At 42.9% G+C, this 18,160-nt stretch overlaps 1 protein-coding gene across 4 annotated transcripts in view; it reads left to right on the forward strand.

Annotated features, from left to right (window-relative positions):
- The window catches only part of LOC139420864 (serine/arginine repetitive matrix 3), a 156,717-nt gene that overhangs the window by 121,979 nt on the left and 16,578 nt on the right, over nucleotides 1-18,160 (forward strand). For all 4 annotated transcript variants that reach the window (XR_011635551.1, XM_071171227.1, XM_071171228.1 and 1 more), the window contains exons 4-8: nucleotides 6,624-6,740; nucleotides 11,590-11,670; nucleotides 12,344-12,412; nucleotides 16,944-16,979; nucleotides 17,134-17,184. Coding sequence is in view for 3 of the 4 variants with exons in the window: in XM_071171227.1 (XP_071027328.1) it covers nucleotides 6,624-6,740; nucleotides 11,590-11,670; nucleotides 12,344-12,412; nucleotides 16,944-16,979; nucleotides 17,134-17,184 (354 nt within the window). In the remaining variant the exon portion in view is untranslated. The remainder of the gene's footprint in view (nucleotides 1-6,623; nucleotides 6,741-11,589; nucleotides 11,671-12,343; nucleotides 12,413-16,943; nucleotides 16,980-17,133; nucleotides 17,185-18,160) is intronic.

Below are 18,160 nucleotides of genomic sequence, written 5' to 3' on the forward strand. Positions count from 1 at the left end.
CTCAAAAATGGTAGACCTCCACAAGTCTGCTTCATCCTTGGAAGCAATTTCCAAACGCCTGAAGGTACCACGTTCATCTGTATAAACAATAGTACGCAAGTATAAACACCATGGGACCAGGCAGCCATCATACCGCTCAGGAAGGAGACGCGTTCTGTCTCCTAGAGATGAACGTACTTTAGTGCAAAAAGTGCAAATCAATCCCAGAACAACAGCAAAGGATCTTGTGAAGCTGCTGGAGGAAACAGGTACAAAAGGGTCTATATCCACAGTAAAACGAGTTCTACATCGAAATAACCTGAAAGGCCGCTCAGCAAGGAAGAAGCCACTGCTCCAAAACCGCCATAAAAAAAGCCAGACTACGGTTTGCAACAGCACATGAGGACAAAGATTGTACTTTTTGGAGAAATGTCCTCTGGTCTGATGAAACAAAAATAGAACTGTTTGGCCATAATGACCATTGTTATGTTTGGAGGAAAAAGGGGGAGGCTTGCAAGCCAAAGAACACCATTCCAACCGTGAAGCACGGGGGTGGCAGCATCATGTTGTGGGGGTGCTTTGCTGCAGGAGGGACTGGTGCTTTTCACAAAATAGATGGCATCATGAGGAAAGAAAATTATGTGGATATATTGAAGCAACATCTAAAGACATCAGTTAAAAAAAAAGTTAAAAAGTTAAAGCTTGGACGCAAATGGGTCTTCCAAATTGACTACGACCCCAAGCATACTTCCAAAGTTGTGGCAAAATGGCTTAAGGACAACAAAGTCAAGGTATTGGAGTGGCCATCACAAAGCCCTGACCTCAATCCTATAGAAAATGTGTGGGCAGAACTGAAAAAGCGTGTGCGAGCAAGGAGGCCTACAAAACTGACTCCGTTACACCAGCTCTGTCAGGAGGAATGGGCCAAAATTCACCCTACTTATTGTGGGAATCTTGTGGAAGGCCAAGTTAAACAATTTAAAGGCAAATCTACCAAATACTTATTGAGTGTATGTAAACTTCTGTCCAACTGGGAATGTTGTGAAAGAAATAAAAGCTTAAATAAATCATTCTCTCTACTATTATTCTGACATTTCACAGTCTTAAAATAAAGTGGTGATCCAAACTGAATTTTTACTTGGATTAAATGTCAGGAATTGTGAAAAACTGAGTTTGAATGTATGTATATATAATTCACACACGCAACCCACTTCATATCGTTATGTGTATTTTCAGTTAAATTGTAACTCTGCCCCTTCCCTATGCCCCATGTATCATTTGAAATAGAATATGAGCATAGCCAGAAGGTTATCACTGAGCACCCTTCCTATTTTATAGGCCTGTCAGATCAGGTTCTCCAGTCCTGTCGTCCCATCTCAGAGCTAATGATGTGTAATGTTTCTGATGCCCCGTATCATCACAGAGGGCTGACTAATGATTGTCTCTCCCTGGCATGCATTGTCACCTTGGCTGTGACCTGACGTTTGCCTATGCATCAATTCTGAGGGAGAGAGAGAGGGAGAGAGAGAGAGAGAGAGAGAGAGAGAGAGAGAGAGAGAGAGAGAGAGAGAGAGAGAGAGAGAGAGAGAGAGAGAGAGAGAGAGAGAGATGAATTTGGCCCTGTTCCTGAGGCATAGACATAATTCCTCCTTCTGCGGCATTCATAGCTCAGGAAAGCCTTGGTGTGGAAAATTGAGACAGGAGGGTAGCAATTAGCAAAAGAGTTTTCTCCTTTGAGCCAAGTTTACTGACTCTCGCTGTTTCTCACACACACAAACACACATTTTCGTCATTTAGCAGAAGCTCTAATCCGGAGCGATTTACAGTAGTGAGTGCGTACATTTTCATATTTGTTCATACTGATCCCCTGTGGGAATCAAACCCACAACCCTGGCGTTGCAAGTGCCATGCTCTACCAACTGAGCCACACGGGAGCAAAACACACACACACATTTTGAATTAGTGTCTTGGAGACAGGGTTTTTGGTCAGTTATCATTTTCCAGCCATAATATAAAATAAATCCGGAGGTACTTTACAACTTCCTCCTGTGGTTTCCATGGGGATAAGGAGCAGTAGGGTGCAGTAGTAGCAGTTTGCTTGTCTGTTGTTTCATGCAGAACCATCAGAATGCTACTGCTACCATAGGCAATAATGTCTGCTCTGCATTGACCAATCATGATCCGACCTCAGCAAAAAGCCTTCCTCATTAGTGATTCTGACCAGGAAGAACACGCACAGATTCTGCAGAACAAGCAATAACCACCACCACTTGACAGTCTTTATCCCTACTGCCAAATGTTATTTCAGTATTTCGTATTTCAGTTCCACCATGCTCCTCCATTGATTTCAGCCTGAGCTCAGGGGATGGTAGGATACGAACATTTCTCTGCTTGTGTGTGTCTGTCTGTTTTGTATGTAATCTGCAAAATCTATGTAGACTGAATTCTAATATACTCTTATTCAGTGGGGCAAAAAAAGTATTTAGTCAGCCACCAATTGTGCAAGTTCTCCCACTTAAAAAGATGAGAGAGGCCTGTAATTTTCATCATATGTACACTTCGACTATGACAGACAAAATGAGAAAAAAAATCCAGAAAATCACATTGTAGGATTTTTAAGGAATGTATTTGCAAATTATGGTGGAAAATAAGTATTTGGTCAATAACAAAAGTTTATCTCAATACTTTGTTATATACCCTTTGTTGGCAATGACAGAGGTCAAACGTTTTCTATAAGTCTTCACAAGGTTTTCTTTCCTCCATGTAGATCTCCTCTAGAGCAGTGATGTTTAGGGGCTGTTGCTGGGCAACACGGACTTTCAACTCCCTCCAAAGATTTTCTATAGGGTTGAGATCTGGAGACTGGCTAGGCCACTCCAGGACCTTGAAATGCTTCTCACCCAATCCCAATACCAACACACCACATACAAAAACCCATGCCACACCCTGGCCTGACCAAATAAATGAAGATAAACACAAAATACTTCGACCAGGGCGTGACAACAATAGAGAAGAAAAATAGAAACATCTATGTACAGTGTGTGCAAATGTAGAAGAGTATGAAGGTAGGCAATAAATAGGCCATAGAGGTGAAATAATTACAATTTAGCATTAATATTGGAGTGACAGATGTGCAGATGATGATGTGCAAGTAGAGATACTGGGGTGCAAAAGAGGAAGAGGGTAGGTAATAATATGGGGATGAGGTAGTTCGGTGTGCTATTTACAGATTGGCAGGTACAGTGATGACAGGTATAGTGATCGGTAAGCTGCTCTGACAGCTGATGCTTAAAGTTAGAGAGGGAGATATAAGACTCCAGCTTCAGAGATTTTTGCAATTCGTTCCAGTCATTCCAGTCAAAACTGGAAGGAAAGGCGGCCAAAGGAAGTGTTGGCTTTGGGGAGGACCAGTGCAATATACTGTACCTGCTGGAGCGCATGCTACGGGGGGATGTTGCTATCGGTAGAATAGTCAGTTTTATGGTTGTATGTTTGGCAGCATGAGTGAAGGGGGCTTTGTTGTGAAATAGGAAGCCAATTCTAGATTTAATTTTGGATTGGAGATGCTTAATGTGACTCTGGATGGAGAGTTTACAGTCTAACCAGACACCTAGGTATTTGTAGTTGTCCACATATTCTAGGTCAGAACCGTTCAGCGTAGTGATGCTAGTCGGGTGGGAGGGTGCGGGCAGCAATCGGTTGAAGAACATGCACTTAGTTTTACTAGCATCAAAAGCAGTTGGAGGACACGGAAGGAGTGTTGTATGGCGTTGAAGCTCGTTTGGAGGTTTGTTAGCATATCACCAGAGGAACAGAGGAGGAGTAGGATACGAGTACGGCTAAAGGCTAAAAGAACTGGTCGTCTAATGCGTTCGGAACAGAGAGTAAAAGGAGCAGATTTCTGGGCGCGTAAGAATAGGTTCAAGGCATAATGTACAGACAAGGGTATAGTAGGATGTGAGTACAGTGGTGGTAAGCCTAGGCATTGAGTGATGATGAGAGAGGTTTTGTCTCTAGAGGCACCATTTAAGCCGGGTCACCTGTGTAGGGGTGGAACAAGACATATTGAGCAGGACTGGAGTCTAAACAGTGAAATAAGACAAAAATTACTAACCAAAACAGCAATAGACAAGGCATATTGACATTAGGCAACGGCATGTGAAGCCGAGTGATCAAAGGGTCCAGTGAGTAGCTAGGCGAGCTGGAGGCACGGCGATTCAGACTGCTAGCAGGCTAGCAGATGGACCTCAGCAGGACGTCGCAACAGGAGAGCCTGTTGAAACCCCCTCAGACGGTTACGTCGGCAGACGAGTCGTGATGGATCGGCGGGGCTCCGTGTCGGCAGCAAAGGGTCCAGGCCAATTGGCAAAAGAGGTATTGAAGCCCAGGAATTGTCTGATGGTTCTCTCCGCCTAGCCGGGAGATGGGCCTTGCTCGAGGCTAGCTCCAGGCTAACTGGTGCTTGCTTTGGGACAGAGACGTTAGCCAGGAGTAGCCACTCGGACAGCAGCTAGATAGCTGCAATGATCCGGAGTAAAGGTAGCTTGCGGTAGGAGCTTGTGGTAGGAATCCAGAGATGTGGTAGAGAAAAGCTCTGGGTTGAAATCGCACTGTGCAGACTGGCAGGAATTGACCGGGCTGAGGCTGGCAGATGTCCGAGTTAACGGTGATGACCGCTAGCAGTGGCTAACTGACTACTAGCTAGTAGCTAGTTAGCTGGCAATCTTCTGAAGGGGGTTCCGGTTCTAAAAATAGCAGATCCATACCAAATTGGGTGAGGTGGGTTGCAGGAGAGTCTGATCAGTCCGTAGATGGAAATTGAGATTAAAAATGTTACAATATATACACAAGACAATCAGAACAGACATCATCTCAATCAGAACAGACATCTCATTGCTATGCCATCTTGGAAATGGGGACCAACACCTAAAAACCTGGGTCCAACACTTTATATGTTGCATTTATATTTTTGTTCAGTATAATTAGTGACCTTAATTCATCAATAAAATACAAGGGTGGAGCGAAAACCCGCGGACACTCAGCCCTCTGTGGAATGAGTTTGACACACCAGCCCTATGGCATCGTTCTCAAGAACCTTATTTGGTTCCAACCTGCACCTTTATTTTTTAATTGTGCATTGAAAACCCAGAGCATCCATCCCCATTCTTCTTAACTCTGATGTTGATCTCGCTCTCACACCAACACTACTTAGTATTTACAGCTAGCTGTCTTGTCTATTTCCATCGCGTTCAGCTTTCATGGGAGTTCTTGTTTTCACTGATTTGAAATCTCTTCAGATGATTTCAGGCTGAAAATGATCATACCTCTCTAACTAAATTAGACCAGGGCATGCATCTATCTCTAAGGTGTGCATGTGGTTATTTAATATTTGTCTGTTATGCGTTACACTATTGTGATCAGTGGTGCTAAGACAATTAACAGGTTTTGCTGTCCTCCTCTCCCAAATGAACAGAGCTACGAAAGGGACCTCCTCCCCCCTTCATTGCTAAAGATGATACATGTTTTATTGTCACATACACACGATAGGTGCAGGAAATAGTGTTGTTTTACAGGGTCAGCCATAGTAGTAAAGTTAAGTACCTTGCTCGAGGGCACATTGACAGATTTTTCACCTTGTCGGCTCAGGTATTCAAACCAGCAACCTTTCAGTTACTGTCCCAATGCTCGCCTCAACCCCTCGCACACAAACAATTGTGGCAAGATTATTAATAAGAAAGATTCAAACATGTTTCAACTCTTAAATGTTATGGAATGTTGCTATGTGTTCCCTCTTTATAGCTTATGTAATAGCCTAACATGAAAGAATTGACAGGGCAAATATTTTTTTTACATGTACCTAATTAATGTAGACCCAATTAACAATGTTATAATGTGGTTAATGTGTTGTGTTTATATGCAGGCATTATAACCCCCACCTTGACAGATGATAAACAATGCAGGGGTCCAGTTAGGAAAGTGGATTTTATACTGTGGAGTTAATTCCCTTAAGGCAGCTGTTTGGAATTGAATGAATCAGACGTTAACACATTGTTGTTATAAATAAACTTGGTTGAATGGTAATCTTTTAAAATGTTCACACATTCAATGGCTCATTTATGGCATTCATCACCCCTCATATGTGTGCGTGCGCTCGTGTGCGTGTTCCATGTGCCCTCCTCGCTCTGTGTGGGTGTACTGTTCATGGCCAGATGAGACGGATCAGCAGAGGGCACATGGTGCAGGCCAGGAAGTGAAAGGGATGGGGGGATTAGGGGGGGGGGGGTAGGAGTGCAACACAGCCATCTGCATGCGTGAGAGGGAGAGATGGTGTGAGATGGAGAGATATGTTAACTCTAGGATGGAGAGATGTTAACAGTCACATTTTAAGGTCAGATTTTAGTTATTTTATTTATGCTCCGACAAGAACATTTGGACTCGGATAAGTAAAAGATTTGTGTTAGAACAAAGGATTTTGTATCACGGAATGTTTAGAAAATAGGGTTAATTTTCGGAGTCGTTCTGAGCCGCATGCAGCTGCTGTGTTCCTCAGTTCTTGTCATTCTTACCACACATACACCCAATTCCTGGTCCCTGGTCTCCCATTGGCTGCTTCCAGTGACCTATGACCTGTGTTTTCTCTGTAGGGTTAAGCACATGGTCCATGGAGAGCATGGGGAGGAGCAGACCGACCCAACCCTGGCTGAAGGTTACCAGGAGGACACAGACTGGCATGGAGACTACTACGATAAAGACGGTTATAGGTATGGAACAACCAAACGTATTCTCACTCATACACGCACATGTATAGTACACACACAATTATATTTGCATGTACGCACGCATGCACACACACAAAAACATAATCACACACACACTCGCTGACCAATAACTGAGAATGGTCTTGGAGGGGATGGTTGCCGTTTTACGTGCTCCTTAACAACTATGCGATCTTATTAGTTTTTTCATGTTTGTAACTTATTTTTTACTTATTTTGTACATAATGTTGCTGCTACCGTCTCTTATGACCGAAAATAACTTCTGGACATCAGAACAGCGATTACTCACCTCGAACTGGACAACTAATTTTTCTTTAACGAGTCCGATGCAAAGGATATACTGCTTTCTTGAGAACTGGCCCAAATCCCTGTCATTTGCGTAAAGAAAAGACGGAGAAAAAGGGGACGGAGGTCGGGCTGCCTTCTGAGAATTTCATAGGCAAGTGACTAAACCTCCACTACCATCCGTTCTATTGGCCAACGTGCAATCATTGGAGAAAAAAATAGATAGTGAAGGTTTAATGTCCCTTTAAACTGTAATATCCTATGTTTCATGAGTCGTGGCTGAACGACAACACGGATAATATAGAACTGGCGGGATTTTCCATGCATTGGCATGACAGAGAAGCTACTTCTGGTAAGATGAGGGACAGGGGTGTGTGTCTATTTGTCAGTAACAGCTGGTGCGCGATGTCTAATATTAAAGAAGTCTCAAGGTATTGCTCGCCTGAGGTAGAATACCTTATGATAAGCTGTAGACCACACTATCTACCAAGAGAGTTCTCATCTATATTATTCGTAGCTGTCTATTTACCACCACAAACCAACGCTGGCACTAAGACGAGCTGTATAAGGCCATAAGCAAGCAAGAAAATGCTCATCCAGAAGTGGCGCTCCTAGTGGCCGGGGATTTTAATGCAGGCAAACTTAAATCCGTTTGACCTCATTTCTACCAGCATGTCATATGTGCAACCAGAGGAAAAAAAAACTCTAGACCACCTTTACTCCACACATAGAGATGCATACAAAGCTCTCCCCGCCCTCCATCTGGCAAATCTGACCATAATTCTATCCTCCTGAGTCCTGCCTACAAGCAAAAACTCAAGCAGGAAGTACCAGTGACTCGCTCAATACGGAAGTGGTCAGATGATGCAGATGCTACGCTACAGGACTGTATTGCTAGCTCAGACTGGAATATGTTCCGTGATTCATCCAACGGCATTGAGAAGTATACCACCTCATCGACTTCATCAATAAGTGCATTGATGACATCGTCCCCACAGTGGCCGTACGTACATATCCCACCCTCAGACAAACCATCGAACAGGCAAAGCGTCAATACAGGATTAAAATTTAATCCTACTACACCAGCTCTGACGATCATCGGATGTGGCACGGCTTGAAAACTATTACGGACTACAAAGGGAAACCCAGCCGTGAGCTGCCCAGTGACGCGAGCCTACCAGTTGTGCAAAATGCCTTTTATGCTAGCTTCGAGGCAAGCAACACTGAAACATGCATGAGAGCACCAGCTGTTCCAGTCGACTGTGTGATAACATTCTCGGTAGGCGATGTGAGCAAGACCTTTATACAGGTCAACATTCACAAAGCCACGGGGCCAGACGGATTACCAGGACATGTACGCAAAGCATGCGCAGACCAACTGGCAAGTGTCTTCACTGACATTTTCAACCTCTCCCTGAACAAGTTTATAATACCTACATGTTTCAAGCAGACCAGCATAGTCCCTGTACCCAAGGAAGCGAACCTGCCTAAATGATACTGCCCCGTAGCGCTCAGGTCGATAGCCATGAAGTGCTTTGAAAGGCTGGTCATGGCTCACATCAACAGCATCATCCCGGATACTCTAGACCCACTCTAATTCGCATACCGCCCCAGCAGATCCACAGATGACGCAATCTCAATCGCACTCCACACCTATGTGAGAATGCTGTTCATTGACTACAGCTCAGCGTTCAACACCATAGTGCCCACAAAGCTCATCACTACGCTAAGGACCCTGGGACTAAACACCTCCCTCTGCAACTGGATCCTGGACTTCCTGACGGGCTGTCCCCAGGTGGTAAGGTTAGGCAATAACACGTCTGCCATGCTGATCCACAACACAGGGGCCCTCAGGGGTGTGTGCTTAGTCCCCTCTTGTACTCCCTGTTCACCCTCGACTCCGTTGCCAAGCACAACTCCAACACCATCATTAAGTTTGCTGACGACACAACAGTGGTAGGCCTGATTAGCAACAACGATGAGACATCCTACTATAGGGAGGAGGTCAGAGACCTGGCAGTGTGTTGCCAGGAAAACAACCTCTCAATGTGAGTAAGACAAAGGAGCTGAACGTGGACAACAGGAAAAGGCGGGCCAAACGGGCCCCCATTAACATGGACGGGGCTGTAGTGGAGCCGGTCGAGAGTTTCAAGTTCCTTGGTGTCAAAATAACCATCAAACTATCATGGTCCAAACACATCAAGACAGTCGTGAAGAGGGCACGACAACACCTTCAGGAGACTGAAAAGATTTGGCATAGGTCCCCAGATCTTCAAAAGGTTCTACAGCTGCACCATCGAGAGCATCCTGACCAGTTGCGTCACCGCCTGGTATGGCAACTGCTCGGCATCTGACCGTAAGGCACTACAGAGGGTTGTGCGTACGACCCAGTACATCACTGGGGCCAAGCTTCCTGCCATCCAGGACCTATATACTTGGCGGTGTCAGAGGAAAGCCCCAAAAAATGTCAGACTCCAGTCACCCAAGTTATAGACTGTTCTCTCTGCTACCGCACGGCAAGCGGTACCGGAGTCTAGAACCAAGTCTAGAACCAAGTCTAGAACCAAAAGGCTCCTCAACAGCTTCTACCCCCAAGCCATAAGACTGCAGAACAATTAATCACATCCCCACCCGGAATATTTACATTGACCCCCCCCCATTTGTTTTTACACTGCTGCTACTCGCTGTTTATTATCTATGCATAGTCACTTTACCCCTACATGTACAAATTACCTCGACTAACCGGTACCCCCATACGTTGACTCAGTACCGGTACCCACTGTATATAGCCTCATTATTGTTATTTTTTTGTGTTACTTTTTATTATGTTTTACTTTAGTTTATTTGGTAAATATTTTCTTAACACTTTCTTCAACTGCATTGTTGGTTAAGGGCTTGTAAGTAAGCATTGTATTCGGTGCTTGTGACAAATAAAGTTTGTTTTGATATGATACCATTTTAGCCGGGCCGGTGAAATGTACCTCCATTTATGTTTTGGGTCATGGCTTCCCCTATGTTGTGCCAACATGGCCCCAAAACAGCTTAAAATGTTTTGAATTTGTTTTGGGAACACATTTAATCAACTACCAAAACCATATGGCCTTTTGTTTATGATTGCGAAAATGAGGAAAAAACGCCAACATTTGCAGTAAAATGTTGATATTTTCACTTTCAAAGGGTTGTATTAAATACAAAGTTTCCTTTTACACTCTAAAAAAGCTATATGCGTTTCCCCTAAAGTCTACTGATTACAATAATACATATGATATTATTTACTGTGTCACTTTTAAGAAATGTCAGGAAGCCTGCCCCATACACCACTCCTACACAGCACATGTGTGCCACAGATAGGGGAGCGGAGGTGGGAGGCCTGCCAGTACAGGAGCTTACCTCCAAGCCCTCCGGAGAGGATGTAGTCCATGCTGTCAGCGATTAAGGTCTGCGGTACACACTCACACAGACACACACACACACATGAATGCGCATAGACAGACACAAGTACAGACAAAGCACGCACGCACACACACTACCCACCTCTTGAGATGGAAATCCAATCAGCCTTTACCTCATCCTCTCCATGCGGCCTTTGCCGTTTCATATACACTAAATATATAAAAGTATGTAGACACCCCTTCAAATTAGTAGATGTAACTATTTCAGCTACACCCGTTGTTGATAGCTGTATAAAATTGAGCACACCGCCATGCAATCTCCATAGACAAACATTGGCCAACAACATTGGCCAACCTCACTAATGCTCTTGTGGCTGAATGGAAGCTAGTCCCTGCAATGTTCCAACATCTAGTGTAAAGCCTTCACAGAAGTGAAGGCTGTTGAAGCAGCAAAGGAGGGACGAACTCCACATTAATGCCCATGATTTTGGAATGAGATGTTTGACAAGCAGGTGTCCACATACTTTTGGTCATGTAGTGTATATGCAGATTAGATAGATATCAGTTGAAGAGGGCTCTTCAGACCAAGTGCCATAGCCTTCAGAATGCACCCCCACACAAATACACACACACACACACACACACACAAACACACACACACACACACAAACACACACACACACACACACACACACACACACACACATACACACACTTCGTACAGGGATTTCTGACATACACATTCAAAAGACAAACAACAATGTAGTGTACTACATTGTTGTTTGTCTTTTGAAGTATAGCCAATACACCATGGATTCATTAGAATGTATTATCGGAATTACATTTTCCCAGAAATTAATAATTGTATGCCAGATTGCCAGAGGCAGTATGAAGTGGTACGCTCCCATGCACTTGCATGCACAGTATGGATTGTCGCATCACTCAGAGGACATTAAGCTTGCTCGCCTGGGGAAAATCTTGCCTGTAGCTGATCAATTTATTTGTGACTGAAGATTACTGTAATGACAAACGCTTGTATGTTTCGCTCACTGAATACTCTCCCCTCCAACTCTCTCATTTCTCTTTTTGTATCTTTCTTTCTTTCTTTCTCCCTCTCTCTTTCTCTCTCCCTCTCTCTCTCTGCCTGGCTACCATAGAATGAAGAGTAAATCTAGCAGCTCTCCATCTCCTCGACCAAAGAAGAGGAAGAAAAAGAAATGTGGTCGCAGAAGGAGTCGGTCAGTGGCCTCACAAGATGTAGAACTATTCTTCCTCAGTGATGAGATATGCATTATGCTGTTGTTACATTGCGTTTGAATCATTGCATATGTATTGTGTATGTATTCCCTTTAAACACAAAGATGGGCAGGGCCATGGACACCGACGTGATGGTAGATACAGATTGGAATTGAAAAAGAGTAAGACCTGGTTTTCCTCAAGGTCGTCAAAGGGGGTGAGAGAGATTGGTCTGGATGACAGACAGAGAAAGAGAGGCAGTGCTACAGATGAAAGCGAGAGACCGACTGTAGGGAGAGAAGGACACAGGTGAATAGAGACATGTATGACACAGAAATCTCTGGCCGCTCTCAAGGACTCTTGGTGAGGAGAACTGGCAAAGCTACTAGAGGAAATGTAACGATGAAATGTAAGGAATAGAATGGAGGACTGGGTTCATTGTTCACTTTGACAGTACAGACCATTCTCTGAAGAAATAATGTATGAGTGGCCCTGCTATATCATTAATAGTGGCAAGGTTAGAGGTATGCTTTGCTACGTTTTCTTAACAATCTTTCAATTCCTTCTGGATAGGCTTTATTGTGTAGGACTGCTCTTCTTTCGCTCTCTTCATCTCTCTCTCTCTCTTTCTTTCTCTCTCTCTCTGCTCTCTCTCTCTCCCCATGTCTCCTCCAGGTTCGACAGCTCCTCTCCCTCCCGCAGAGAGAAGAAGAAGAAAAGTGGAAAGAAACACAAGCGAGACAGGTGTGTATGTGTGTGCATGCACTTTTCATGAACATTCATCCTCTAGGTTACTCATAGAATGTGAGCATACCCTGATGCTTTTCAGCCGGTTTGCTTAACAGGGGAAAGGTGCTCAGCTGAGGGACTTAGGGATAAAAAAACTTGAGCTCTGCCATTACTCAGTACTGTACTTTCACTACTCACTTTCCTATAGGCCCAAATAGTATAGGAACCACAAATAAGCTATGTTTTCTAGAAAACAACAGACTATATATGACCGACCTGCTCGATATCGGTTTTATGTAGCAACATTTGAAAATGTGTTTATTACAATGGATAAAAGCGGAGACACAGAGCTGCAAAATGGAATATCATGCATCTGAGGAACAATGGGAAAGTTATTCTGCTTTGAAAGTTGATCAACTTGTAACCTCACTTTTGAGAAAATGGCCCTTGAATGTTTTTGTAAACCAACTGGAGAGCTCTTCTTTGTCTACACCCATTCAGCATCGTTCACACCCTCTTAATAAGCCTCAGCACCACCCGCCTACGGATTCACATGTAAGGCCATGTACTAAACAACCAAAGATTTTAAGACTAAAAGCTGGTTTATACTACATACATCGACAGTTGTTGCAGTGATATCATGAACATTATATTGTCGTCCGACATCAAACTTGTCGTTGTCGTTATGAAAAAGTATAAACACGAAAACTACAGACTGCATGACATCAATCTGGTGGTCCAAAATAACATCACTAGTATATTTTAACACCAATGAACCCACCCGTTTAAGAATTAATTCAGTACATGTTAATCTAGCAAACCAGGCAACTAAAATCAACTTTCTAAACAATGTTTTGGTTTGTTTCTAGCTTGATAGCTAGCTAGCGAGCTAATGTTAAGTTAGCTGGCTAGCCATTTCAAATAATGACCTTATCATATAGCTGACAACGTCTTCACTTTAGCTCATTTGTCTTCATTATTACAGGAAAATAAATTCACAACAAGATCATCATTTACAAGTTAATAGCAAGCCAATTGAAGAAAATAGCTTACGGTTGTGAGTGTGACGAAATGAAACCAGGTCATTCTACTAGAGAATTTTTGAACTTGGACACTGTCTTGTTGGCCTAACGTTATGTCCTAATCTGACTTTGGTGCAGGTCATGTTCTTCACATTACCGTCTCTGGTAAACACACACCATATCAATTAAAATCAACGTTTATTTGTCACATGCACAGGATACAGAAGGTACAGTGAAATGGTTACTTGTAGTGGGGTCTTTTGTTTAGACATGTAGCTAGCTAAACAATTAACCATAATTCCAACTCATAACTTTACTACCCTGCATGAATCTGCATGTCGATAACCAACCAGGTTCAATTTTAGCTAGCTAGCTAACAACCGGCTACAACTAGCAATTCAAATAGCTCTGAGATAGGAATAATATTACTACACAGATCATACATGTAACGTTAGCTAACGAGCCAGCCAGCTAACTTTAGCTAGCAAGCTAACAGTACTTGAATTGAAAACTACAAAATTAGAAACGTATAATATCTGAACATTTAGCTAGCTAGACTCTCTTACATGCATGGACGATTCTCCCTCTCTGTCACGGATGCTTCTTCCTCTCTGTCACTTAGTTTGAAGATGTAATCTGGAGACAGGTGTTTTATACAACAGCCTTCTGGGTGTTCTCTTTTTGACTCCCTCTGCATACTTGCAATCAACCACCATAATTTTCTCCATCATAATCTAATTCCACCGGGCATTCCACTGATTTCAAAACTCATTCCTCCAGAAAGTCGAGAGCAACACTTTTGTAGTTCTACCATGTGATATCTTTCAAAAAATCTGCGTTAGAAAGGATTACCTACACATACTGACCAGCTCATGTTATAGACAGAAACGTGCTACATGGCAGACCAATCCAAATTTATCTCTCGTCATGTCCAGCCCATTCATTATCTCAGTCAATCATGGCAAACGGGAAGGTTCCTGACTTTTTCTATGGCTAAACCAACTAGGCTCGTAATTTAAAAATTGTATTAGTATTTACAGATGGCGTACAAGTTTGTTATTAAGGCACATGACATTTCACATGTTCCAGAAGGTATTTCTTCCAAAAAATGTGTTTTTATTTTTGTATTTAAAGTTTACGTTCAAATGCCTCTCCTGTGAAGTAGTGAAGCGTGACATAAGCCTATGTTTCCTGAAACGATCACATATTATTGATAAGGATATTGAAACTCAAAGTGAGATGTAGGATATTGGAGAGGATATTCTTCCAGCGCATTCATTCATTATTGATGATGTTTAATAAAACCTTGAAAAAATGTTGCTTATACTTTTCTTACGAAGCAATCCTCCGACAATAAAGCAATAATTATAGTGTCAGCACAAAATGAAAAAGAGAATGGAGAGAGAGAAAATGAGAAAGAGAGCTCAGCAGAGAATAATACTGCTTCGCCCAGGGATATCATAAGGACAATAAGCAATTCTAAATAGCACATCCCTCCTCCTTTTTTTGTTTAGCTCTTTTTCTCTCCTCTATTTATCTCTACCTATCTCCCTCTCTCTCTTTAATTCTTTCTCTCTTGTGGGGGCTAAACTCATTCTCCTAATAACCAAGCCTGTATGAGAGCCGCAAAATAAGAAAAATGAGCCTCTCACCAAATTGCAGAGCATCGCTGTGCTGCCCCCCCCAAATTAACCCCCCAACACCCCTACCCTCCTCACACTTATAAAACTCTCCTCCTCCCCCTCTCTCCCACCTTTAGCCTCTCTCTCTCCCCTCCTCATATTTCTCCAAACATCCACTGCATTGCAGGTATTGTCTACACATGAATAATGAATGGTTAGATAGGGGGAGAAGGAGGAGGTAGGTGCGTCCCTCGAGTTAGGTAGACTCCTGTGATATGCTCTACTGTGTGTGTCTGTTGGGGCATTGGAGAAGGCGGTGGAGGGGGAGGGGAGCTTTTTCCGATGCAGTTATAACAATCTGAACTATGAGCTGCTATGGTGTCCACCAACCAATACTCACTTTACTACACCGCCAACATAGAAAAGTCACTTTGTAACAACAGAAGATGACGTTTTCTTTGGTTTGGGCTCCCATTTCAAGTGTAGCATAGCGCTGTATATTCCTTCAATTAGGAGAAAAGGAGGGAGGAGAGCGATAGAGGAGGGTGTTAATAATGTAGGGTTCTAAGACTTGATGCTATGGAGATAGTCAAGGACAAAAAAGACACAGACTTGAAACCAAGTTCAGGTTATTTAATAACGACTGGTCATGGAAAAGAGCATTACAAGCAGAGGCTTTTGTCTGTGAACACACTATATAGAGGAGGCTCTCCGTCCTTACATCCTGTGGGATCTCTGCCTAAACAGAAGCATAAATTACAATAGGCCAACCCAATGTATACATTAAACCCACATTCCTTGTCTTACGAGGGTGGGTCTTTCTAACACTGATGTCCCCCCAGCTAAACCTCTCCAGTTCAGGGGCGGCAGGTAGTCTAGTGGTTAGTCGAAAGGTTGCTGGGATCAAATTCCCGAGCTGACAAGGTAAAAATCTGTCGTTCTGCCCCTGAACAAGGCAGTTAGCCCACTGTTCCCCGGTAGGCCATCATTGTACATAAGAATTTGACTTGCCCAGTTAAATAAAGTTAAAAATAAGTATAAATAAAACATTTAAATAAAATAACTTAAGCTATAATGATGGTGGGCTAACAGACTCCCAAAGGCCCCTCGTAGTCTATATGGTAGACTGTATGGTTAACATAGGCTACTATTTGGTTATAGCCCTATAATAAGAAGAGCACTATCAGGGGACATTGTGTTTGACAATTGATGGGAGTAAAATAAATTAAAGGCGAAGCCTCCTTAGAGCCCCCAGTCTGTTCTCTCTGGTGGAACAACAACATGGTTGACATCCCAAATGGCACCCTATTCCCTATTTAGTGCACTACTTAAATAGGGAAGAGGGTGCCATTTTGTGACACCCACATGGTCTCATAGCCTAGACGCCACAACAATTCTTCACTGGCCCTATATTACTCTGACAGCTTTATTAGTCTCTTTCTCCTCACTAGCGCAGACCTGACATAGTTTTTGTGTTCCTCTCTCCTTGTGGTACATGTGCCAGGTGTATTATGTGTATGTGTCTATGTCCACATAAGGTGAATACAGTGTTGTGGAAAAAGAGGGAAAAGAAGAGCTTTTGTTGTCCAGTCTGACTTATCACCATGGCAACAGTAGTGTGAACATACTAAGGACTTTGAAGTACTGTATGTAGTCAGTCAAGCATATATCCCCTCATTATATATCCCCTTATTAAGGTCTAGAGAGATGGTCAGGCTAACTGGAGTTCAGTGTGTGTAACAGAGGTTTAATAATTTGAATAAAAATAACATATGCCATTTAGCAGACGCTTTTATCCAAAGCAACTTACAGTCATGCGTGCGTGCATTTTATGTGCGGGTGGTCCTGGAAATTGCACTACCAACTGAGCTACAGATGACTCAGGTTTCTCTTTCTCTGTAGGTCGACGTCTGGTTCCAGGAGAAAGAGGAGATACAGGTGGGGATGCAGATCAATAAAGTACTCTGTGTACTGTACAGTCCACATCACATAGGTTTTACAGTCAGGGACACTAGGTCAATGACTGATTGTTACAGTGCACGTACCTTGTTACCTGTTTAAAGAAGATTCATCAACGCGTTTCCCTTTTCAGATCCGGTAGCCCAAAGAACAAACAGAAAGACAAGAACAAAACCAGAAAGAGGTAATGATCCCTCTTTTTCATAATCTAACAATAATGGACCCTGAACTGAGAGGATCTGACTGAACTGAGAAGATGTTAGATGTTTCGTAGACTTTAGTTGCGTATACAGTTGAAGTTGGAAGTTTACACACACTGAGGTTTTACAAAAATAGAATGACGATCGTTATGTTTGGAGGAAAAAGGGGGAGACTTGCAAGCCGAAGAACACCATCCCAACCGTGAAGCATGGGGGTGGCAGCGTCATGTTGTGGGGGTGCTTTGCTGCAGGAGGGACTGGTGTACTTCAAAAAATAGATTGCATCATGAGGAAAAAAAGTATGTGGATATATTGAAGCTACTTCTCAAGACATAAGTCAGGAAGTTAAAGCTTGGTTGCAAATGGGGCTTCCAAATGGACAATGACCCCAAGCATACTTCCAAAGTTGTGGCAAAATAGCTTAAGAACAACAAAGTCAAGGTATTGGAGTTGCCATCACAAAGCCTTGACCTCAATCCTATAGACGATTTGTGGGCAGAACTGAAAAGGTGTGTGCGAGCAAGGAGGCCTACAAACCTGACTCAGTTACACCAGCTCTGTCAGGAGGAGTGGGCCAAAATTCACCCAACTTATTGTGGGAAGCTTGTGGAAGGCTACCCGAAAGGTGTGACCCAAGTTAAACAATTTAAAGGCAATGTGACCAAATACTAATTGAGTGTATGTAAACTTCTGACTAGTGGGAATGTGATGAAAGAAATAAAAGCTGAAATAAATCATTCTCTCTACTACTATTCTGACATTGCACATTCTTAAAATAAAGTGGCTAACTGACCTAAGGCAGGGAATTGTTACTAGGATTAAATGTCAGGAATTGTGAAAAACTGAGTTTAAATGTATTTGGCTAAGGTGTATGTAAACTTCCTACTTCAACTGTAAGTATAATATTTGAAAGAAACAGATAGTATCTAAATAAATGTATGCATGCCTAAAGCTTGAATG

Source organism: Oncorhynchus clarkii, chromosome 12 (genome assembly GCF_045791955.1).
Source record: "Oncorhynchus clarkii lewisi isolate Uvic-CL-2024 chromosome 12, UVic_Ocla_1.0, whole genome shotgun sequence".
NCBI classification, from domain to species: Eukaryota; Metazoa; Chordata; class Actinopteri; order Salmoniformes; family Salmonidae; genus Oncorhynchus; species Oncorhynchus clarkii.